Genomic DNA, 25,051 nt, shown 5'->3' with positions numbered 1-25,051 from the left:
ACAAGGCCTTGATAAACCTCTGCACAGAATCTTAGATCCATTGTTTACACAAAAACAAACCAAAGCTTGGCACTGATTTAACATCTTCGTTGAGGACAGTAGAAATATTAAAGTTGATGGTAGTGAATAAGAGAATAAGTGTGTTGTTGGAGTCTGACCCAAGCAGCTGAGGAGGATCCGTTTTGTAACTACAATGATCTGACTTTATTCACTCATTCATGATCGATGCATTATGTGTAAGGCTAGCCAGCATGTTAGAAAACCTTTCATATCAAATAAACGACTGAATCCTGACCTGCCATCAACGTGCTGAAGATGATTGTAGCGCTTCTGTGTTCACGTCGCTCCACAGGTAGCTCCCATGGCGTGCGGTGCGGCCGCGCCTCCACTTTGACGGTGTACTGCAGGCTCGGCAGAAGGTTATTGAGGCACAGCGAGTAGCAGCCAGCCTTCACCAGCTCACACTCCTCCTCATTCAAGGACACAATGTGCACATAGTTACTGTTACTGGGCAGCCAGGTCAGGTTGGCAGAGGTGGCAGTTATCCTTTCCACGCGCAACTGCGTGGGTGCCACACAAACGTCCCGACCCACCAGCATACTGCAGCGCAGCTGGTCTGAGAGGCCCTTCTCCGTCAGGCTCTGCACTGACACACGGTAGGCCTTGAGGTTTATGTCCAGCCGCTCAAGCACTGCTTTGGTCTGGGAACCGAAGGGCACATTGAGCCTCAACTCCTGGTCCACATACACATTATAGCTCCACACATTGCCCCACCCAGCCGGCACCAGCGGAGGGTCCCAGCCAATAATGATGCTCTTGGCAAGCTGCTTTATGAGGGTGAGTTTTCGTGGGTAAGGCACAACGTCCACTCCCACCTCCTCCAAATCCAAGTCCAGGCCGTTAGTGAGGGGGGCTGGGACAGCCAAGGCCGATGCTAAGTCTGAGGGGGCTGAGGCAGGGCCAGAGGGAGTATGGGCCTCTGTTCTTCCTGAGGCGCTGACGCCCAGGTGGAGGTGATGCTGGTGGCTGGCACTGTGCAGGCTGCTGTCTAGCAGGGAGTTGTGAGAAACGTCTCCTGTCTCTGGGTGGTGGGCGCCGCTCATCACATCGTCGTCCGACACACGTTCCACAAAGTTAGAGGGGACCAGCCCTCTCCGACCGTCCATGAGCTCTCCTGTAAGGAGCACAAATGGTTGTAAAGACCGGAATATGAGATAATAGAGTCAACAATTTACACTTCAGACTCACCTTCATAGAAGCCATCATCGTCCATGTCTCCGTACACATAGATGTATTCTCCAGCAGTGAGGGGAAGTTCCACTTCAGGGTTGTCATTGGGGCCATCATAAGGATTATAGCTGTTGGAAATAAAGATAACAGGAAGTTGTCTCCCTCAGATATTAACAGCCTGCTGATGAAGTGAGTTTACTTACCTGTATCTTGCAATGAAAACCTGAAGCTTTGCCGCTCCTCTGCTGGCTGTGTAAGGGGCTGGGGCCATGTCGATGTCCAGCTCCTCCACTTCACTGGCAGTGTCCACCTGAAAACACAGAAATCAAAGAGTGAATCTCACAAGTCTTTACTCCATCCTTTTACTGCTTGTGTTGTTTTCAGAGCAACTCAGTTAAATTTTTTCCAACTTTAAAGCTACTTATCAAATGTGGTTATGAACATTTAACTGTGAAGAGACCCCGAGGCAAAGGTCTGGACTGTGGGCTGCTCTTAATTTCTGATCACAAGGAAGATCAACTCAATGTTGTAATTATTAGTAAAAGTATGACCTCAACAGTCCCCTCCTGTTTATCCAGAAGTAGTTATATATCGACTACACGAGTGTTCACATGCTGAGTGACTATTTAGATTTGATTTCATCTCTGAGTCACCGTGTTGAGTACACAATCACCTTGATGTTTTCTCTTCATAGCTGTTCCACTAAATACAATGAAAGACATTTATTTATAGCTCGCTCATGAAAACCTTTTTAAAGATAATTACTTACAACTACTACTGTGTAACCTTCATAATCCACAGAGGAGTGGATTATCTCACTAAATATGAGCTTAATTGAACTGTGTGCAGACTCGAGGGAAAGACCACCAACCTGTGTGCGACGTGAGAGCACACAGTGACTCTAAAACATGTCGACAGACTTGTGTCCTGAATGAGCAGAGTGAGCGTTGGTATATATTCAGCTACAGTGTGTACTCGCGTGTGATGACAGAGAGGTTAAGGAGGAGCTTTTTAATCCATTAAATCCACACAATCAATGTGATCGTGCATGGCTGTCTTGGTAATCTTGATGAGCAATCTGCCTGCCTATGTGGACACAAAGAAAGCAGAAGAGCTGCAGGCAGGAGTTCCCACACAATGACATAAGCGGAGGGAACACGGAGAAGAAAGCAGCGTTATCACAAACCTGCAGTCAGGGCTTAAAGTTGACACAAATACAGTGACTGCAGGTGAAAGGAACAGCAGACATCCATAATGGCAGGCGGCTTTCAGACGTAGCAGACATTTAGACTTTTAAAAACGGAACTCAGTTTAACACAAATTCCTCTTTACAACATTCAAAATCACTCGGATCCTCAGCTTACAGATCGACTACTTTAAAAGGGATTACTTTTTTAGCCTGTCGATGCTATCGCGTTGTCTGATTTGTCGTCACAGCACGCAGGAAGCAGAGCTGCTGTTGCTGTTTTCTGATCGGTGTGTCACGGAGAGTCAAATATGAGTCGAATGCTTTTATCTTGAATTTGTTTTAACTGTCTTATAACTGTATCAAGTCTGAGGAGGGGAATATTGGCTGGAAATGTCCCTTGCTCCTTAATACGTCCTTTACTTGGGGCGCCCTGGTATGCAGATCTTGCTCCTTTATGACTGTTTGTGTTGTGTGCACACTCAGGAGTGTGTGTGTCTTGTACTATATACAAGTATAAATATCTTGTCCTAATATATAAGACTTCATGAGCTTCATTATGTTTCACTGATAAATGCATTCAGTTTTAGTGGAGTTTTTTCACGGTTTTTGCTTGCATTGGATAGGACAGCTGAGCGAGAGAGAGAGAGGGAGAGAGAGAAAGGGAGAGAGAGAGAGAGAGAGAGGGAGAGAGAGAGAGGGAGAGAGAGAGAGAGAGGGAGAGAGAGAGAGAGAGGGAGAGGGAGAGAGAGAGAGAGAGAGAGAGAGAGAGAGAGAGAGAGATCTACAGCCCCAGTGGATACCATTTACACTTTCAGGATGCTGGGTGGCTTAGTGACTATGCAGGTGCTATACTCCTTAATGGCGAGCAGCCTGGGCTTGTGTTCGACTTCTGACTTCTGTCCTGCATGTCATTCCCCTCTCTATCTCTAGCTCTCTCTGATTTGTCTGTCTCTACGTCTGTCAGTTGCCCTGTCTCAAAATAAAAGCATAAAAAAGCTCCAAAATAAATCAGGTCTTTCAACAACATCGTGCTGAGCCAGGTTATATACTTCAGAATACTTTCTTCTCCAATCATCAAGTGGAGATTTAAGTTTAAATATGAGTAATACAACAGTGACACGATAAGCTATCAGGGAAACACAATTTTCATTGAAATCAGGAAGTTTAAAAAAAATCATTAATTCGGTCATCATCTTTGTTTTTAGTTTCTTTTTTTTTCATGTCAGAGCGGCTGAGTCAGAACATGAAGAGGCAGAAGGAGGCGTTTGAAAGTGATTCCCTTCAATTGCTTACCAATGATGAGTTACAAAATCACTATATCTCTTTTAAATGTGTAAACTAATTCCTCACGCTATCCGGTTGCCTAGTAAAATATAGAAAAAAGGTTGTGTGTTATAATGTTGGAGCACGTTGTGGATTTTTTGTGTACCTCGTGTGTTGGGCTTGATTTGTGCGGGCTGAGATGGGTGTCAGACTTGGGGCTGAGGTGTGTGGTCTCTGACTTGCTGGAGGTGGAGCCTGACTTGCTAACGCTGATGGTGGGCAGCTCTCGGTGCTTGGTGACGGGCGAGCGCTCCACCCTGGACAGCCCTGCAGCATGGGGGGTGGCCCCCATCCGCAGTGCAGCTGCCACATCTAGCAGGAGAGAGAGAGAGAGAGAGAGGAAGAGGATCAATACATAATCCAAGACTTTAACTGACAGCCCCACTCAGTGGTTAACCTGGAGCAAACCATGAGTAGCTAGGTGGGTGAGGTCACCGGTCGATATGTAGGCGGCAGCTCAAGGTTGACCCTGGCTGATTAAACAGTGGAGGAAAAATCCTTTCTCCATCTGTCTGAGGTCAGAGGTCACAATACCTTGTGTCACACCAGAACTGTAAAGGGGCTTAACTGGTTCATTTGTCACCGCAGACCACGAGCTGCGGCTCTCACAAGTGTTTCAGAAAAGCTCTGTTACAGTGCTGGACTGTGACGGTGAGATGATGTGTGAGAACATGCCATGCTGATTGTGACAGTGCCCAAAACCACAGAGACAGAACCGAGCGGATCATTACCCTCAGGGCAGGAGAGAGGGTCAGCTCCCTCAAGACTCCAGAAAGCTATTTCACCCAGGGACACCATGTCCCATGAGCCCCCAGTGCAGTCTAAAAACACATGAACAGTATAGAAGAAACAGAGAGAAAGCTGGAAAAGCTACATTTGCACTGTTGGAAGCAGAATGAAGCGTTGAGGCCCCGTGTCCACCTAGCGTTTTTTCCAGTGCCAGTGTCTTCTCTTTGTTTCCAATGAGGGGAGAGTGTTTGCAGCAGCAGGCAGTCATCTGGAGAAAAAGCGTAGTGCCCGGCGGCTTTTCTCTCAAATGGCAACATTTATGTTTAATATTGTACATGGTCCCTTTACAAATAAAGTTAATAATAATAATAAGAAGAAGAATCTAAACAATCAAACATAAAGTAAAAAGTAACGGAGCAGTGCTGGCTGTACGGCGGCTGTTGTCAACAGACAGCTGTCAAATAGACAGGGCGGACGTGCAGGTCTTTTTTCTCAGAACATAAACGCTTCATGCCAGCGCTTTTCTGCCAGGACAAAATGCGAGGGGGACACAGAGCCGAAGAAGCATCATTTTGTGTGGAATAAAAAGAATGTATAACGCCTTTAATTGAAGCATTAGTAGAGAAAGTCAACTCGGACATTGATCCGTACTTCTTCGGGTCATCAAGAGCCGACTCTTAACTAATTAGCATTTTGTTGATTAGCACTTAAAGCAAAGAAAGCATGACTTTGATATTTTAAAGGAACAAAAACAATTATTTCTCCTAAAAGTATGAAATATCCAGAGAGAAATATACAAATTGAACATAAAACATACAAAATGTTAAAAGGAATCTTGAATGAAACTGAAACAGCCAATGGCGTGATGGCTCACCTCGTTCGGTAGCCAGGCCCACCCCATTGGTCAGAACGGAGATGCTGGGATTGTTGAGGATGCTGCAGCTGGCCAGATCCACCTTCGATGCCTGCAGTCGAAACTTCTCCAGCTCTTGGGACAGCAGGCCAAACTGTTCGCTCTGACTGCGGCATTTCTCCTCCAGCTCGCGAACCTTAGACTACAAGTGTGGTGTCACAGCCAGGAAACAAGCACACATGTATAACTATATTAAAAGTATACAAACATAGATCAATACATCTTTAAAAAAGGAAAAAAAAAACTATTACATTCTGTGTATATGTAACTGTGTGATGACGCTTAAACTATACATAAGAGTATTTTACTGTCACTCTTTACTGCCATAAGCAGCGACCTGTTCCTGCTTGAGGTGCAATGGCTGGCGTATGTAACCTCATGAAAGCTCACATTGATCTCCACTTCACCTGCTTGTGTGGTATTTTTCCAGAGAAAAGCACAAGGTCCACAAGTGGGCATGTTCAGTCAAATGAAGCAGTGCAGAGCAAGTTGTATTTTTAGTGTTTTGCTGTAAACTGAGTCGCAGGTGTTACGTTGGGTGAATCGATGTCAGAGAAAGCAGTAACGTACTTGTCCAGAGTTTTCAGGATGTGTCTGAACAACCTGCTACGTTTGCGTTCACTTCTCGGCAGTCTGCACCCTCCAGACCTATAACTCATAAAGCTTCACTTTGAGCTGTTTTTGTCAGTGTGGTATTGTTGTTTAAAGCAGTGACACAGACAATGTGAGAGCTGAGAGTACCGTATTATTCATCATCCCCAACCACACATTGTTATTTGTGTATTCATGGGGGGAGGTAGCCTAGTGGTGAGTGTGTGCAACATGTTCTGTGCGGGTCAGAATCTGACTTGTAGCTCCTTTCCTGCATGTTGGTCCCTACTTTCTCTTTGTCTCGGATTTCTGAGTCTTTCATAAATTCACCGTCATCCAAGCAGTTTGAACTTTTTGCTTCTGCATGTTTATCAACCACAACAATAAAAAGTGCTTTTTTCAAGCTACCTACACGGCGTCAGAGTCTTTGACCTACACTTCTGTTTGACGACCCTCTTGCCTTATATAGTCACAGCCCCATTTATAAAAGATCCCTTAATGAAACAGCTTCATGCAGAAACCTTTAACGCCTACACGGCCACTTACTAGGTAGCTATGGAAACTAATCACAGGTAAATACAAACTACATTTCAGGCTGATGATGATGTAACTGTAGCTTACATAACACATAGTGAACAATGGAGAATTACAATATGTTGTTAGTTTTCTGCAAGCAAAGCGAGTTCAACTGTTAGCTGAAAAACAAAAGAGTCCAACCTTCAGAGGAAAGACAAATGGAGGGAAATAAAGACAGGTAGTGTTCTGGTAAGGTGGGAAATAGGATTAAGAACACGTCAAAAAGGGAATCGGAGGTTATGAGAAGTTTCATGTCGTGCTTCTGTCTGACACTGTGTTCCCTGCACAGCAGTGGGGTTCTTTTCTAGAACGCTACACAACTCAGAGTTTCTATATGTGGCTTATTTCACTTCAGGTTGCGGTTTGGAGTTTCCTGGTAGGCCTCCGCACAAAACAGTGTGAACAACATTTCCTGTCAGCTCTCACCTCTGCAGAGCCGAAGACTGCAGCCTGTTGTTATCGCACTACACTTATCTGAGATGAAGACTCTTTACAAAAAGCGTCCAGTTCAGTACAGTACAGTCTACAGTAATGGAGATTCTATCTATCCTATCAAGGCCCACGTGATAAGTGGGCTGGGTGCAGCTTGGAGTGACAACTGTGCCACAAACAGACATTTTGTTAACTAACCTCATGTAACTACATTTACTTACACACATCTTTCGAGATCGATGTTTACATACATTGAACTTTAAAGTCACTCTAAACAATCCTGGCTAGTGCTGGATCACCCATCGATCATAACTCACTGAAACGCGTGTAGAAAACCTACACAAATGCATCTGGTCTTTGTGGCTACCTGTCGCATTTTGAAAGGGAGCAGGCCTTCGTTTGGTGTTAGTATTTCTACAAAACACGATTGGAGGATTTGACTAAAAGTTGTTGGGTTTGGTGGTTCTATCTACAGGAGCTAGGGGGGGGGTTTCATGACAGGAGCGTATATAGTTTGGAAAAGGAGATCTAGCAGGCTAGGTTAACAGTACCTGCATGCAGTCCAGTGTACTCTGGTTAGCAAAAGGATAACACAAAAAAAGATAACCACAGTAAACACATGCTTGAGATAAAGTGGATCTGGGAAAGAAATAACATTAGATGTAAAAATAGAAACACAGCAATCAGAGAATTAGCCCTGCAAGAAAATCCAGGTAGGAATCAGTGTCAGTACAGTGAGTCGTGGCCCCCCTGCAACACCTGCTTCATGACTGCACAATGATTATGGACTATTTTTCACAGGCTCTTTTTATCAGATTGTGAAATTGCAGCGTGTTAACTTGGCACCAAAGCTCAGATTCCCAGGAGGGGAGAGGGAGAGAGAGAGAGAGAGAGAGAGAGACTTTCTCCTTGTGTTTAAATAGAGACAGAAAGCGAGAGGAGCAAACCAAGAGAGAGGAAACGAGCTTTACTATACTCTACCAGCTCTCTCCGCAACACGAGCTCAGTCAACTCCTATAATAAAAGGCAATCTTCATGTAGGATGAATGACATTAGAGCATGTAAAGAGTGGACATAGACAGAACACATTAAAGTCATCAAGTGTGGATGATGATGACACTGTTTAGGTCTCCCCCCCCCCCCCCCCCATTTAAAAACCGCAACCAATCAGGAAGTAGGAGGACCGCCTCGGTTTCCTTTGAATTCAAAGTGTGTAACGCTCACACTGAGAACAAGTGAAAAGGTTACACATCAGCAGAGGCGCCATCTGTTCAAACGGTTTTCACGGCCCATGAGCGCTTCGCAACGTACTTTTTCTGGCAGCGTCTCTGTCAGGTGTTTGGATACGAGTTAAGGGGTCTTTGTTCTATTCGAGCATGCTGCTGCAGTAACAATGGGACCTCCTTTGTCTGCTAAGCACAAGGCAATACGAGATACCTTCTGCATGAATACTGAATTACACCGACTCTGGTCAGTCGAACAATAAATATTGAGGCAGTCGGACACACACTCCTCCTCTCTCTGATGTTTGAGTGAATTGACTTTGTCTCTCTTATGTGTTTGTATTAAACTCCTCAAAGCCCGTCAGAGCTCTGCTGTGAGGCAGCTACAGTCAAAGTAGAATGAACTTCTTCAATCACAGTGTTTTATTAGACACTCACCTCAAGCACCTGTACCACTCCCTCATGCTCCCGCTTGGCAAATAACTGAGCCTGGTGAAAAACAAACACATGAACATTAGTGGAACATTGGCTGATAATTCATTTGAGTCTAATTCATAATGCAGGACGCTCAGTTTAATTTACTAAAGACTTAATTGGTGCAGAAAGGTTGCCTCCTGCTGGACAAAAGCCCAAATATCCCCAAATCACTCTGACAGCATCCTCAGACACACGAGGGTTAGAACAATAAATAAATCTGTGTGTGCGTGCGTGTGTGTGTGTGTGTAGAACAGAACAGGTCATTACCCGCTGTAAGCGTTTGATCTCATCCTGTTTGAACTTAAGGATAGCCAGTGCCTGCTCATGTTCCAATTCCAGCTGCTGCCTTCGCTCAGCGACCTCACGCATATGCTGTGACAAAGGATTTATTTTTGTTCAATCACAAAGCAGCAACAAAGTGACATTTACTAAAACACATGGGAGAATTTTGACACAAGCAGCACCTTTAGGACCTGCTCTAGGTTCTCCAGTTTGGCACGGAGTCTCTGGTTCTCCTCGAGAACTGAATTGTGTTGAGCGGTCACTTCAGAGAGATCTTCCCTCAGCTCCTCATTCTCAGCCCGAGTCTGAAACGTGACAGCAAGTTCTCTCATTTAGTGAGTTGAAATGACCCTCTTTGTATATTTGTAACATGGACGTCATCTCTTGTCTTGCTTGACTAAAATAACAAACACTTTGGACAAGCAGGAGGAACGGACCTGGTCGAGCAGCAGTGCCTTCCTCCTGAGGAGATCTGCCTCCTCCTTCAGTTGCACATTTTTGCTTCGCTCATCCTCAAGCTGGCTCTCCTGTAACCACAGCACAAGGCCACATCAAGGTAAAGAATACATTCCCAGTCTTTAAAGTTTAACCCAGACTGGAGTGCCACCAGAGAGACTGAGTGTGTGAGAAGAAAACAGTCGAGGAAGAGGAGTTCTTACCAAATCCAGACATCTCTTCTGACGCTTCTTTACTTCATGCTCGAGGTTTTCACATTCTTTTCTCTTCTTACTCAGCTCACTTTCCTGAGCCAACGTGAACACAGAGAGGAGACAGTTTTACTATATCCTTGTTTTAAATTCTATTATGCTTAAACATAGATCTTGTTAATTTACTACATCTTAAAAAGCAGGTTATACTGTTATAGACAATAAGACAACATCAGAAACACAGTCAGGAAAACAATCCACAGTTCGTTTGAAAAGGAAGGTATTTCACACGGAGCCGCGGGCTGAACTTCAGACAGTCAAATCGTGTGCTGCGCAGTATGTAGAATAATAGTTATAGGGAAAATCATGAATGACAAGTGTTTACGTTTTTACAATGCAGAACACGCTGGCTTTAGTTCTGTGTTGACCTCCGACATCATAGCAATGAGGTATTGCAAGCTTAGCATCCTTTAATTATTCTAAATGCAGCTTACATACAGGAGCAGCAATCGGAGAAATCAGCTTATTTCAGCATGGCCTCTGCGCCTCAATCAAGTATTACCACTGTGAGCGTGTGGGGGAGGCTGCAGGACGCACAGGCTAATTGTGGACCACCAGCAGCTGAGACAGGAGGAGAGAGACAGGACTCTCTGCGCTGATCACACAGCCAGACAATAACTATAATTAAACTGCAATCTGTGTGCTGAGCTGCTGATTTGCTTGATTGTTTATCAGTCATGGCAGTAAAGTGCTGGAATGATCTCTGTTTGTCGAGTGATGATTCTTTGCTGTTTTGGAGAGTCATGACTGTGAAGCTAATCTTTAGAAACGTTTGCACTGACTACAACATCCACAGATGTTTCACAAATAAAAAAGACACTTTTTACTGAGCGTCTGATTAGCCCCACTTGATTTTCTGTTTCTTATGAACTCACCACAAGTTGAATTTGTGTTTGTTATTGTTGTCCTAAACGCACACAGAAGCACTTTTCAAAAAGTTCCTCATGTAAACATTTGGCATTTTCAGTTTTTACATCCCTTCTCGGCCTGCAGTGAATGAGCTCAATCTGCGATAACATTGTGCAAAATTGAGATAACATAAACTGCAATAAACTGTGTTGTCTAAAGAATTTGGTTTACTCTTAATCTCCCCCCTAATTGTTTTTCTAAGTATCCAGTTCGGCAGACAAAACTGCCTCAGTTATAAACTGCACTTAAGACCACTCCTGTATATTTACTCTAGTGTCGGCCGACTAGAAAATTAAAGATGGGGAAGAGGCAAGGAACGGTCATCCCTTCACCATCTTAAAAAAAGAATTACAATACTTTTAACTACTGAATATTGTCTCTCTATCCTGGCATCGGTGTGAATCAGAGGAGATTTAGAGGTGTGCATACGCAGTGGAGACTCATGACCATTCAACACTACTACCATGTTTCTAATGATACACAGCTTCATGTAAATGGGTGAAGTATCCCTTTAAAAAGGAAGTGCGTAGACCATTGGTTAAAAAAAAAAAATTCAAGACAAAAAGCTGACTTTGTAGAAATGCTAGAGGTGGTGAAAGAGGTGGTAACGACAATTGTATATCAATTCCTGGCTGCCAAATATTCTATTAATATTAAATGTTAATTTGTAAGCGCTGAGGGGATGGCACACTTGATTTTGAACAGGTTACATTGTTATAAACGACTTTTTGTTCATTGGTCTGTTCAGTTTAGTTTGATCAGACTCAAACACCAACAGCTCAGATTGGGAGGCGCATGCAGCACTTTACAGGGTTTGACCTTGATCACAGTGTTGTCAGTTTGACTCCCATCTTGTAGAAATAAAAAGAGTGAAGTGAGATGAAGAGAATGAGAATATTTTCTCATCTGACAAAAGAGTTCTTGATTTGGTTTAATTTAGTCTCATGATGACTGTCCTTTATTTTACTGTAATCTTTGTTCAGATTTTACTTCATTTGATATTTTGCTTTGACATTTTGTTTATTAATCTCAAATTCTGACTGTTGATGCTCTTCCTCTTTTTTTCTGAGTTCCTGCCTTTGACAAAATAAAATTATACTCAATTCCACATTCCTTGATGGCCAGCAGAGACCCTCACTCATGTAAACGTTACACTCGCTCACTGCCTTCATCACTTGTTTTGCGGCTCTCTTCATGATTTGGTTAAAAAAGATAACGTTTTGAGTGCATTATGTGAGGGCAGAACATCACATCCTAAGATCGTCATCTTCATGTTAATACAGCTCGTGAAAAAAAGGAAATATCCTCTTCTTAGTGAGAGTCCTGGGTGGGGAGTGGATACGAGCGGTGCATAAACATGGTGGAGGGCGGGGAGACGTGCAGCTTTTTACTGTTACTATATAAAATCTAATGGATGTGATGTACGATGTCAGGGCTCTAATACACAAAAAAGCAGCATCCCTTAATGTGTCCAATCTCCACTTTTCATCCTGAAAGAGCTGAGAGGAAATAGGGCCTACGTAAGCCATGAGACCCTCTTGTAGAATCAGCGAGGGCAATATACTCTCCTGTTTCCAAGGGACCAGATCAAAATAATCCCGGCATTACATAACAAATCTGACCATAGTTTTTCCTTCAGTGGCAGTCAGCTCAAGCACAGCACAGCAGCACTGAATTAGAGCTTCAGTTTCACATGAGAACGCAGGGAGGAGCAAATGCTTCCCGACATGCAGGTGCTGCTCTGAAATAGTGTCAAGGTCTCTCATGAAGGACCGATTTAAGATCTGAGTCTGAGCCTCTTCTTTACTCACTAAACCATTAATATTTCACTATGCAATCTTAAAATGAATCCTATGCTGAAATTATACATCCAAAATTAAAGTATGGTACTTCGGTGCTGAGTAAACGATGTGACGTATCCGCTTGGTGTCGTAATGTGTGACGCGCTCACCAGAAACTGTAGGCGCTGCTCCTCTGTGTGCTCCTCCTGATGGGAGGGGGTCGGGCTGAGGCCCGGTTGGGGCGTCACTTGCAGCCCCGACTCCTCCTCCTCGCCGGGAGTCCTCTCACACCTGGATGGAGCTTCATCTAACACCACACACGGGGTCTCTCCTGCAACCTGAATAGGACACAAGCACTCTCAGTCACGTTCAAAGAGATAATCTTCAACAGTTAAGATCCAAGGTAAGCACGGAAAAGCTCCTGTTCTTATGCTAAAAATGTGGAACGCTGAGTGAATGTGAGATTGTAATACTGCACAGTAATACTGAGAATCACCCCCCACCCCTCCCACCGTGGGGGAGAGATTAGCAGCAAGCCTTCTTCCCAGTGGTCCCACTATAATCAATGAATAGGGGGAGGGGAATCCCTCCAGCAACACATAAGCAGCCGATTTCTGTTCTCTAATTAGGCTGAAGGATGAAGACCTACAGTAAACCTTTGGTGGCTTTTCTTAAGCTATTACTACATTCATCATCATTATTTCTTTCTATATGGAATGACTGGCTCACCTTAGACCCAGGTGGAGGGTGGGGGGAGGCTGACATTGGTTCAGGGTTAAGAGTCGGGAATCAGGATCTAATTTTAGAGCAAACCTACTTATGCTCAGAGTAAAACTGTGCTAGTGCAGCCAAGGCCATGACCCAGTAACAGGATCATGGGCGCTCTGCCACGTGCTGCAGGGGATCTCTCCTTTACCTTTTTCTAATTGTTAGTCACTGAAAGGTATATCCCTCAAGGTACAGGAACACTGTAAGGAAACACCTCCCACTGACGGTAAGCACAGGGCATGAAATGATCGACATACGTCATCGATGATTCCATGAGAGGAAAAAAAATCTAACTAATGCAAGAGGCAAAAGTGGAAGTTTGTCACAGACATCAGCTTAAAAATGACTTGAAGAGGAACACACTGGGTTAAGAAAAGGCCTTAAACATATTTTGTATAGGGAGACAGAGCAGTCATTAAAGAGTCAATGGAGAGAAACTGAAAGCAAAGAAAGGTCGAGTTCAGAAGGTGTGTCTGAAGCTTTTCAGCGTAGGTTCAAAGGCTCGGTACGATTCTAGTACGAGTTCGAAAGTGAAGCTTGATAATACTCGATCTTAAAAAAAGGGCTTGTTAGGAAGAGGATTCTCACAAACACTGCCACACGTGTCCTCTCCCAGTCATTTCAAGCCACCTGTATGACTTGTACTTGCAGTTTGAAAAACCTGTGAAAGTTTCCTGGTGTGGATCCATTGGTTTGATAGCTTTCCTTACAGGGAGTTACTGAGGGCCAGGGCCGATCCGAGCTGACATGCAGGGGCTTAAAACCTGGAGGCTTGTCTCTTTTCACACGTGAAACTCCTCACAGCAGGTGTGTTAGTCACCAAGACTGTGTGTTCAAGCAATATGGTAGATACGGTAGACCTGGGTTGTGAGAGTTTGGCAGCGGCTCAGTGGCCTGTCTGCGGAGTTTAAGTGAGGCTGTCCCTGGTTTATCTTTTGGACAGGAGACCATATGGTGTTAGTAGTGGTGACGAAAGGCCGGCAGGAGGCACTAATTCCATTGGCCCCTTTACAAAAAACACACAGCACACAGGAATGAGAGGACAAGCACTGTGCTGATTTTCTCTTCCTCCTTCCAGTAGGTGGTCATTCTGTCAAATCCATCACAAGCTAAGTCGTGCCAGGTGAGCTACACTTCTTGGCAAACTGCCAACGATTGTATTCCCCTGGTCACAGTTAAATCTGTCGGCTTCCCTGTGACTCCTCATTAGTCCGTTACACTTCATACCCATTGAGTGGGTCGGCTTAAGTGAGTAGAGTTTGCAGCTACAATCTGGCAGCCGTGAGACAGCCGTGTCACATTCAGTAAGTAGTGGAAAAAAACGTTATCTTTCTTCCCAAGCGTTTGCAATCTGCTCATCTCTTTGCTTAATAATCGTCACAGACACACCTGCTTAGCATCGAGAGCTGACTTTTGCAGATCAAATAAAGACATAATGAACACTCATCTACAAGGATGTGGAGTAGAACTCTTATATTTCCTGTAGGTATGAATGTGAGTTTGGCTGGTTGTCTGTCTCTACATGTCAGCTCTCTGAGTGACTGAGGAACAGTCCAGGGTGTAGCCCGCCTTTTGCCCAATTGCAGTTGGGATCGGCCCCGAGAGAGAATTCAGGTACTTAAGCCTATAGGCTGACCTGCTATAGACATACATCTGTGCTGACGTCCTTTAATATTCTGAATGAGAGATGTAGGATGATGTGCCAAAGGGGCCATGCAATATGTCAACATTTCACCACTGCAAGAGGGTAGCAATAGCTAACAACAAAGCTAGCAGTCAAGCTAAGTCTGAGGTCTATTCATTGAGTGTATTGGACTGAATAAGACTCCCTTTAATTTTTCTCTGCTCCCAAAGAGGCTGACCAAAAATGAGGCTGCTGTGAACTCTAACGTGATAAACATTATTTAGGTCATATTCATGCTACTATCTAGTTGAAACTAACATCTGAGCCCAGGCAGAACCCATTTCAGATGTGCTGGGATTTACTGCAGCAGGACTGTATCTGTTCACATTTAGAGATGGATGGGGTTTGGTGGAGAATAACGTTACCTACGGCAATCCATCATACACATGTACACACAAAGTAACATACAGTATCTCTTCAGATATGGTCAAAGGAGCTACTCGTACCATTTCCTCTTAAGTTCTGTTTAGCTGATACACCCTCAGTGATTACTCCATTAGGCAACCTCTTTGTTGAAGATGAATAACCAATGTGGGACCAATGTGCACTCTGCTCTTGGCTCTTAAAAGTGGAGCTGCAGAACAGTTATTTCACTTTCCCTGCTCGGCCATTTAAAAGCGCATTTCAGTAATCGAGCAGGCTTAAAAAAAGCATTTTTTAAGTTTTCGAATGGTCATCCTTCTGGATGTCTGACTTGAATGATGTCCGTTATCTCGTCCTTATTTATGTTAAATGTCCAAGTTTAGATATGAATCCAAAGTTACACCTCCGATTTAAAGGATCAGTCAAGTTTCTAACAGGACAGTGAGGGCTCCTAATGATTGGGGGACAACATAGAATGATGTCTGTATCAAGGTATAAAAGGCCGAACTGTCAGAGGCAGCATGGCTCAGGTTTTTATGAATCATGTGCCAACACAGCAATGCAACAAAACCCTGTGTGAGCCAACACCAAGCTGTGCATGTTTTAGAGGTTGGACTTGGTCACAGTGAAGTTTTCTCTTTTTTCATGAACGATTTTCATCATATGAAATTAGCTCATATATTTGAAAAGACAAACTAAAAAACTGAAACAAATCTTCCTTCAGAGCTTCAAATTCAGATCAACCAGTAAAAGAAAAAATGAAGTCCTACCGCTAAACGTGATTTCAATACTTTTTATGCAATGGGGTTGTGTTACACATGCTTATACTGAAGCAGGGTTAGATGTGCTATAGTTAGCAACAGCTTTAAAGGTCAAATATGATGCAAAATCCTCTCCATCATGTTTTTCTAATATGTGTCTCTAGTAGACTACAAACCCCCCAATGATGGGAAAAGTCCATCCTTGCTGTCTTCTGCCTGCTCCACTTTTCAGAAAATGTGTGCTCAAACAGGCCGTTTGGAGATTTTCCCTTAATGACATCACAAAGGGCAGTAACCACTCCCCACAGTCTACCTTCTCACCGTAAACATTAGAGCATGGGACGGGAAAGCCTGTGCCACCCAAGCCCTTCCAGAGCTCTGACACTTCTTTAAACTGGTTGATGAAGAGGAGAATATGTGACCTTTAAGTGTAAAGTTTCAGTCACTTGAGCAATCAGAAGAGATGACAAAAAAAGATATATGATGTTCAGATGTTGAGTCCTTTTCTATACATCATATAATAACTTTGAGATATGACAGTATGTGATATACACTGCCAGGATTCATGTGTAGGTGTTGTTGTTTGTCTTGTTGTCTCCTTTAGTTTGTTTGTCAAGGTTTTAAATGTAATTATTATTTGTGAATTATTTGTGAATGTTGGGCCACATGAACATAAAAAAACTACACAGAAACATATTGTGCAGATATGATCTCAACATGTTACCTTTGTTTACTGTTGTTAAACCAAAGCGGTTAAATGAAACATTTTGCTGAAGCTGGCTGCAGATCTGAGCCAACATATGCTAACTCTGAAATGAAATAACACTTCAATCGATGAATCAGCTAACAAGCATTAATAATCTACAGATAAACACTAAAGAAGGTGCTGGGATCAGATACCAAACACAGAACTTCCTGACTCTCATTTGACTTAAACGTTGACGCAGCACTCTGAAGAGGGTTTTACATTAACTCAGACAATATTCATCTGCAAAGGAACATATTTTAAATAAGATCTATTGAAGGTATACTGAGTAAAAATGGGCTTTAGCACAGAGTACCTGCTGATCATGTACTGACTCACTAGTTCTAAGTTTGGCTTTACAAAGTATAATAAGACATTTATGTTTGGAGGAACGTTCACATTAACTGCAGGTGATGGTCTGAGAGCTCTGTAGCTACAAATATCAGAGACACTTGTTTCCATTATGTTTTCCTTTTAAAGCTTTTTAAAGATTCAGATGTTCAATAAGACTTCACAATTAGAACTTCTGTTTGAATGTTCACTTATTCACTTAAATTTGTTGCGCTGTTATGTTGGTCTCACTCTCATAATCAGTGGAATGATTTCACTCAGTGTTGACTTCTTATAATATTCATTGAAACATTACAATATTAATAGTTCTTATCATAAAGCTAATACTGAACTCCTCCAGGTCAGAGGGAGACGGTTGTGAATGATGGCTGTTGATGGAGCAGCCATGTCAGAGGTCTCTCGTCACATCGAGGCAGCGTCAGCAGCTCCTCAACCTGTTTTTGGTTGGATGAGGTTCTAGCTTTCAGGCTCACCTCTGCTCTACTCATCTCTAATGTGTACACTTCGTGTGGTCAACGAATACTAAAGGATCACGTACACCTTGGGCCCATGCGTAAAGCAGGTCCAGTTCTCATTCAGCTGGGCCCTGGATGCCATAAGCACATTGGTGTAATCCCTGCAGACTACTGAAACGGGTAACTGGATCACTTCTTTTAAAAGCACCTTAATGGATTGGCCTGGCCGTTGATTTTCCCTTTTTAATACGCAGCATATCGATGTCCACCAATCAAACGCTGTGCCACCCTGCTCCTAAATCTGTCGCTCTAAAATCTGGATGCACCGGAATATGACCGTTATAAAACCCTGTTTCTGACAGGTTGCCCTTGACTAGGCCTCACGTACGTCCCGTCCTTTAAATGTGCAAGAAAAGTGGCAGTTCAACACAGGCTTGGGCCGGATTTACTGAAATGAATATTACAAAACAACTGCTAAGGGAAATATCCCCCCCGAGCTGAGTTGTGTCGCTAAACTAACATGGAGAATGTGAGATAGAAATAATCTTTCAAATAAGCTGCTAGATTTACAATCTAACGCTCATGCAACACTCACAAATTCCCTCACACTCCCGATTTGTCATGACACTGATTAGTTTTGCAGTGTTAAGTCTTAACTTTGGGTCCTGCAGGGCTTCAGTGTCACAGCCAAGCAGACACAGGAGGTTAACCAAGGAGACCTGCAAGGACCACTGACACCTCCCCACACACGCTCACACACACACACACACACACACACACACACACACACACACACACACACGCACACAGACAGCAATATCAGAAGACCACCTACCCCTTTGGTGTGATTTGTGGTAATGTCAAGGCTTCCTCTGGCCTGCTAGTTATCCAGAGCAGGGCGAGATAGAAAAGTCTTTAGTGCGGCTGGAGTCTTACCTACCACCCAAAACCCTCTCACCGCTGCCACAGCAACAGAGAGCGGATTACTGGACTGTACCATTCTGTTGTTAGAGGGGATTAGAGTTCACACAACATGGCCCCTTTCTGGGTTTGCGCGTGCCACTGGCAGTGCGCGTGTGCGTCCCACAAACGAGAGATTACCACTATCGGCATTCTCATTTGTGCCTCACAGGCAGAAATATGTACATCTTCACAGGCAGAACATCCTAAAGATGATGAATGCCTTTCTTTCATGTGAACTGCTATTTAATACATTTAAGATGCATACTAGAAACATGGAATTTTCCTCTTTCGTTAAAGTTTAGTGTTTCTGTTTTTTCTCTCCTCTGTATTATGTAATCTATTTATATATGTTGAATATGTGCTTTTTTTGGGGCCCTTTTTACTGGCCGGTGCAGGACATATCTGAGAATCACATCCTGGGTGAAAAACTTCCTCCAAGAACTCAATAAGAGAGATAGGATGAGTTTAAAAGACAGAGAGAGGATCAGATGGTGTGTGAGACTCTGGCATCTTTGATCAGGCCCAAGTTCAAGACTGGGAATCACTCATTATGGCTTGTGGCAGATTAGTATCAGGTCCAACCACAAGTGATTATATAACACTGCAAAACAGCGTTCATGCCAACATAAACACACAGCGTATTAGAAAAACTGAGTGGGCTGAACTTACATCACAAACTGTAATTTATGGCAAAGTTTCCTGTGCTACCAGGTCTCCCTACAGTCCTCTGACCACCCTTTTATTCGCAAAGTATCAGTATTTTATTTTATATTAAATGCATCACTTTGCTCTTTAAATCTTCAAAATAAAAATATCTTTCCTGCACGGTAAACATAATGAATCATCGCCTCTTTGTTGATGCTGCTCTTATATCCTGCACAGTTGACTTCATGTTGTAAGCAGTGCAGTAAAATCAACATGGCAGTCACTTGTCACCCACAGGGGGCAGTGTGGAGTTGTGCTGTACTCTGATATGAGGGAGTGAACTAACCTGTGCTTCCACCTCTTCCTTCTCTTCCCCCTCCTCTTCCTCCTTAATGTCCTCACTCCTCTCTGGTCCACCGGGGTCAGGAGGACTTTGGTTGTTCTGCTGTGTGGTTGATGTGACGGACAGCTGTCTCTGGAGCCGCAGCACCTCCCTCTGAGACTCCCTGAGAAGCCTCTCGAATTCCTCCCTGCCAGCTGGAACAGTGGAGCCCTACAGGGACACATGGGACAGGACAGCAACATCTTCAGTTCAGCATGGCATTCATTTCACTCACTTTATCTAGAATAGTGGAGCAAAGGATTAGAGACAGATTACAGAAAAAAAGGATAAGAGTTATTTTAATATATGTAATTTGAGAATATAGTAAGACTTTCCGTTTTTAATGTAAACAAAATGACACTTTGTATTGTGGAATCAATTATTTCACTTTTATTTCAAAATACTTTCTTGGATGCACGAGCATGTCTTTGGACAGTGGGAGAAAGCTGGAGTCCACGGACAGAACCCACACAAGAAGTAAAAACTGTAAAAAAACAAGATAGGCGATAATGCTTCACACACAGATTTACGTAGAGAGGCGACATGAAAGGAGGGGTTGTAAAAAGTGATCATCCACAGCATGATGTAAGCTCCAACCCAAACATTGGACATCATTTTATGATGAGATGAGTGTGGCTGGAGCAGCAGCAGTTTTCCAGTTCAGTAATATCAACCACCTGAACACTAGTGGTGAGTGGTTGCTCATATGTAGTATGTGATATGATATAAAATAGTAATAAGGAGGCAAGGAGAAATGAAAGAAAAAAAATAATTATATATGTATATATATATAAAATAAATGTAAGGAACGAGGACCAGATTTGCTCCTCTGCACAGGTATAATCTAGACAAAGAAGACTGACAGCGATGCAGGCCAGGCGATGCTCAATATTATGATTTTAAATGCCAAAAAAATCTTCCACTGTTTTCTTTCTATAAATGCAGGGCACTAACCCTAGCTCTGTGAAGAGTCTGTCCTTATAAAAGTAAAAAAAGTAGTAATTTTATCGTCACTGAAGAGCCAAATCTTCTTTGCCGTCAGTCGGAGAGCCCTTCACCAGCCCTGCCCGTCAGCCTGACCACATGGTGAAAATGTGTTTAGGCTAAACATGGGATCAAACACAGACTCTCACTAGATCAATGCACAGCTCACCCTGTAAGACCCTTTATTATTAAAGCCAACAGATGTTCACATTAAGGAGAACAAACCTCTATGTCACATGACCAGTCATTAAAAACAGGCAGTTAGAAAGGCAGCCTATTCCTGCACTGTCATGCAGTCATCAGCAGTGACGCAGCCTCTGTAGAGTGGGGCTTAGTGAGGAGTCAGGATGAGCAGTACACATGTTGTCCAGCAGAGGGGGAGCTTGAGGCGCTGTGAGGCTTGCAGGGATGATGATGGAACATTGGGGCTTAAACTTGGTGGATAAATAAAGATCAGAGTTATGTTAAAAACATCCTTGGCCGATGAGAAATCCGCCCCCCCCTGTACGGCCTAAATCAGGATCCACAGATCAAAGCAGGCTGCATAAACGATACCTTCGTGGTGCCCAGCCTGGCCTCCAGATCTCTGTTTTCTTGCTGTAGCGCAGCAATCTCTTTGTCTTTAGACAGCAGTACATCGGCGTGCTGGGCAAGGTCACGAGCTCTCTGCCGGGCAAACGCTCTCTTATACTGCTCCACCGACCCAGGTCTCATCAGTGATGGGGAATTGACCTGTAGAAGAGCAGGAAGGAAACAGGAAACCTTTTAAACAGAAGAAGAAGCCTGTAAATGTTGTTGTTGTATATGTTTAAAATGAGAAGATGAATCATGATTATAAAAATAAGGAGAGGCTCAAAAAGAACGAAGATTCATCAGCCTGCTGAAGTAGTTACAGTCAAAAATAAAAATAATCTAAATATAAGACAGTGGCAGCACTCCAGTGAGGATGTCAGATACTTCTGACTGACTATATTCAGAGGTTTTTGAGAAATGCATGGCTCTCACTTTGGCTAAAAGAAGAACCAAAGGGGTTCGAAGAGGTCTAAAAACAGCAGTTTACCAGAAGCTCCTGAGCTCTTACACGTATTGGTTTTTCCTGATGTATATGTCGTCTATATATGTGAGCAGGGGACAAAGGGAGGGGTGTAGTGGTGAGGGCTCCCACTCCCTCCGCCTTTTAAACAGGTGCACTCAAATAACAAAGCAGACAGGAAAGAATTAAGGGGCCCTCAAGCTGTTTGTAGCCCTCTCACTTCGACTTGTGCTGGATCCCCATACTCTGTAACATCACAACACTTTTTCTGATTTAAATACTGCACACTTTAAAGAGTGTGCGTCATGCAGCTCTTCATTAAAATACTACTCCAGTGTGGCAGGTATTAAAATCAACTACAGGCAGCAGTGACTCAGTGTTTAGTATTTAAAGTGTTCAGCACAAATTTCAGAAGTGGCCAATGAAGTGACAAGAAAACAAATCGGCCAATAGGAACGTGAAAAAGATGGACCTCAGGCCTTGAGTATGATGCATATGTCAGTTGTTGGTTTTTAATACCATATCATTCCCCTTCTCGACCTTTTCAAACAGTTCCCGGTCTTACTCTCTTTGTTTCATGTTGTACAGGTGAAGTTGAGGACGAGATATGACTTGTCATATTTTCTCGTCTTTATTTAGCTGTTGTGACATCTACTCAGCGAATGACTGTGTAAGTGTAAGCTATAAAGGCCCTTTTACTTATTTTTTCTTGTGCTTGTTCTGAAAAATATAAATTTTCATTTCTGTCTAAATAACTAGCTAACAAAGTTGTTAAAAAAGGACACAAACAGTACAGGAGCTGGAGGTGTTACTGTGGCATCATTAATTAAAGGGATACTTCACCCATTTGCATGAAGCTTTGTATCATTAGAAACATGGTAGTAGTATTGAATGGTCGTGAATCCAGCCCTCATTTTGCCCTGAGACGAGCAAAAAGTGTTTTTCTTTGCCTGGAAGTTTTCTTCATGTGATGCAATATGACGCTTTTTGCATCACATGAAGAAAACTTCCAGGCTCCTTGGACATTTTTCCTAAAAACGGAGTGTCTGTATTCGTATGTTTGAAATCATTCAACAGGCAGCTGCCATAAACTTAAACTACTATATATAAGGGTGATATGAGCAGGTTTAATAATGAGTCAATGTCATTATCACTGTGATGAAACTTTATCTTTGTGTTATACCACTCTGAGGTTGGCCTCCTGCAGTTTTCTCGCCCTGTCTTCCAGCCTCTTAGCGAGAACGGACAGCTCTGTGTTCTTTCTCCGCAGCCGTCTGACCTTCTCCTCGGTCTCTGGAGCGCTGCTCTTCCGCTACACAAACAGGGAAACAAATACCATCATCGCACACCACCTGCAGCAAGTAAACACCTACACAGACATGCTAAACCTTGAAGGTATAAACACATCAGGGAGACTTATTAATGGATAGAAAAGAGGAAACTGGCAAACTATTTATCCACTGATAAAATTATTCAAATGACTTAGGCAAGTTGCCTAACTGAAACAATGCTCAGTGTAAATGGTTCTGTGCACCTGTCCTACTTTCTAGGAAGCCTTTAGTCATGACAATAAACGTGGTTATTTTTAGTCTCACCAGCAGGCCGTTCTCCTCCCTCAGTGTGGTACAAGTCTTCTCCAAATCATCCAGGGCTCGCAGGAGCTCAGAGTTCTGACGCACCAGGAACCCGTAGTCAGTGCCATTCTGGGAAAAAAAACAGCACACAAGAACAGATAGAGGGTTTAATACCAGCTATGATACACATTCAAGATTATAAAGGGAACGTTTCTTTTTAAATACTCAAAAAGGGATTTTGTTCACGTCTGAGTTACAGAGATAACTTCCTCAGTTGTGAGCCAGTATTTACATCGTGCTGTCTAATAGTGTCAGACAAATGACCGCACATTGAAAAGGCTTTTCATTAGAGCAGCTCACTCAGCCTTTCACTGGCACACAACTCCTATTACTGCACAGTAACTCAGCAGATGAGGGAGGAGAGCTGGGCTTGCATATTAGATATGGAGAGAGGGGAAGGAGAGATGGAGAGATGGCAAGAGAGAGAGACACACACACACACACACACACACACACACTCTATTACATGTCAGGGTGCAGATATAGTGGTTATGATGGCGCCCCACGTGCGAAGGCAATAGTCCTTAGCGCAGCGGCTGAAGGTTGAAATCTGACCTCTGCCCTTTGCCGCAGGTCACAGCCCACTCTCTTTTCCTGCCTCTCTTCAGCTTTCCTATGTAATGAAGGCTAAAGGCCCAAAAAATATCTTGCAAATTCACCATAAGATGACGTGCTCTCTAAAAGGCTTTATCCTTAAAGATACTCTCGACCTCTTACACACTCGTCAGGGTCTTCAAGTCGCTCAACCTTTGGTTAACATACCCAAAGCTGCTTCACCCAAAGCTGTTTGAGCCAAGAGCTGTGGCGTGTGTTTGAGACAAATAAACCTGCAGCTATCTTCACTCTTGCTACACTGAAGCACTTATAATGAGCTCAGGCTGCAAAAGATTATTATTATAAGATTATTATAAGATTATTATCTCAAATGTATTAATCTGAAGAGTTTCTTGTAATCATGCAAAATGTACTTTTGTAAAGGATACAGGGATATTTCACTTGGACTTTCACAAAGCAGGAACTAACAGACTGACGTTTTAATTTGACTTTAAATGACTGAACTGGTTAATTGATCATCAACACAAATGAAAATGTGATGAAGCTAAGGGTGGGATGTAGTGTTTGTTAAAAAAAAAAAAAAAAGACTTCAATCAGCCGACTTATTTTCAAACCTGAAAATGTGTCGACTTTTAAAGCTCTCTGGTGTAGCCCTTCAGCTTCACGTGGTTATCTGGTGAAAGTAAGGAGTCTAATTTGCAACCTGAGGTTTGATGGACTTAAATGTAATGCATATTTAATGACTGCAATCAGCTGTCATGTGCTGGCATTCATGAGGTTGTTTTTGGTAAAACACTCCTGGGGGTTTCACAAATGAGCTTGTTATCTTGAGAGCTGTTAGTGAAGAGACAGCTCACAAAAACAAGCTGTCGACGTGGCAGACAGTGGACGTGGCAGAAAGTCAATGTGGTGATCAGGCCTGTCAATTATGTTGTAAACCTCAGGTTGTTTTTTTAATTTGAGTGGAAGAGACGGTATATATATGTATATACGGTGGTAAATGGACCTATGGCTCTGAAATAAAGGTATAAAGTAAGTAAAGATGCCCCCCCCCACACACACACACCTGTGTGTGACACCTAGGAGAGCTTTAAATATATGGGAGTGAGTGCACATATTAATCTTAGGGCAGCAGTGACAGCAGAAGGACAAACATGGGTACAAGAAGAGCAGAGAGTAGGAGGAAGTTCAGCTGCCTGCTGGAGATGAGCAATTCATGTTGAGAAAGGTAACACTGCCTTATGTGCAATATACATAGAACTGAATGAAGCAGAAATGCTCCCTTACAAACACGATCACAACTCTTGACACAACAACTGACTAAATCAAATCGTTTTATTGGCATTGCTAATTATTTGCAGTCGGA

General features: G+C 43.2%; 1 protein-coding gene across 2 annotated transcripts in view; it reads right to left on the bottom strand.

Annotated features, from left to right (window-relative positions):
* tspoap1 (TSPO associated protein 1) overlaps positions 1–25,051 on the bottom strand; it is a 64,525-nt gene that overhangs the window by 17,014 nt on the left and 22,460 nt on the right. For both annotated transcript variants that reach the window (XM_079355938.1, XM_079355939.1), the window contains exons 3-17: positions 23,092–23,199; positions 22,680–22,808; positions 21,019–21,195; positions 19,444–19,650; positions 12,533–12,700; positions 9,625–9,708; positions 9,403–9,492; positions 9,148–9,270; positions 8,951–9,055; positions 8,645–8,695; positions 5,346–5,526; positions 3,849–4,054; positions 1,434–1,540; positions 1,249–1,358; positions 296–1,174 (exon numbers count right to left, since the gene is read on the bottom strand). In XM_079355938.1, the coding sequence (XP_079212064.1) occupies positions 296–1,174; positions 1,249–1,358; positions 1,434–1,540; positions 3,849–4,054; positions 5,346–5,526; positions 8,645–8,695; positions 8,951–9,055; positions 9,148–9,270; positions 9,403–9,492; positions 9,625–9,708; positions 12,533–12,700; positions 19,444–19,650; positions 21,019–21,195; positions 22,680–22,808; positions 23,092–23,199 (2,725 nt within the window). The remainder of the gene's footprint in view (positions 1–295; positions 1,175–1,248; positions 1,359–1,433; positions 1,541–3,848; positions 4,055–5,345; positions 5,527–8,644; positions 8,696–8,950; positions 9,056–9,147; positions 9,271–9,402; positions 9,493–9,624; positions 9,709–12,532; positions 12,701–19,443; positions 19,651–21,018; positions 21,196–22,679; positions 22,809–23,091; positions 23,200–25,051) is intronic.

Source organism: Symphodus melops (genome assembly GCF_947650265.1).
Source record: "Symphodus melops genome assembly, chromosome: 11".
Lineage (NCBI taxonomy): Eukaryota > Metazoa > Chordata > Actinopteri > Labriformes > Labridae > Symphodus > Symphodus melops.
Note: the sequence above shows the minus strand (reverse complement) of the source record. Positions and strands in the feature narration are given on the sequence as shown.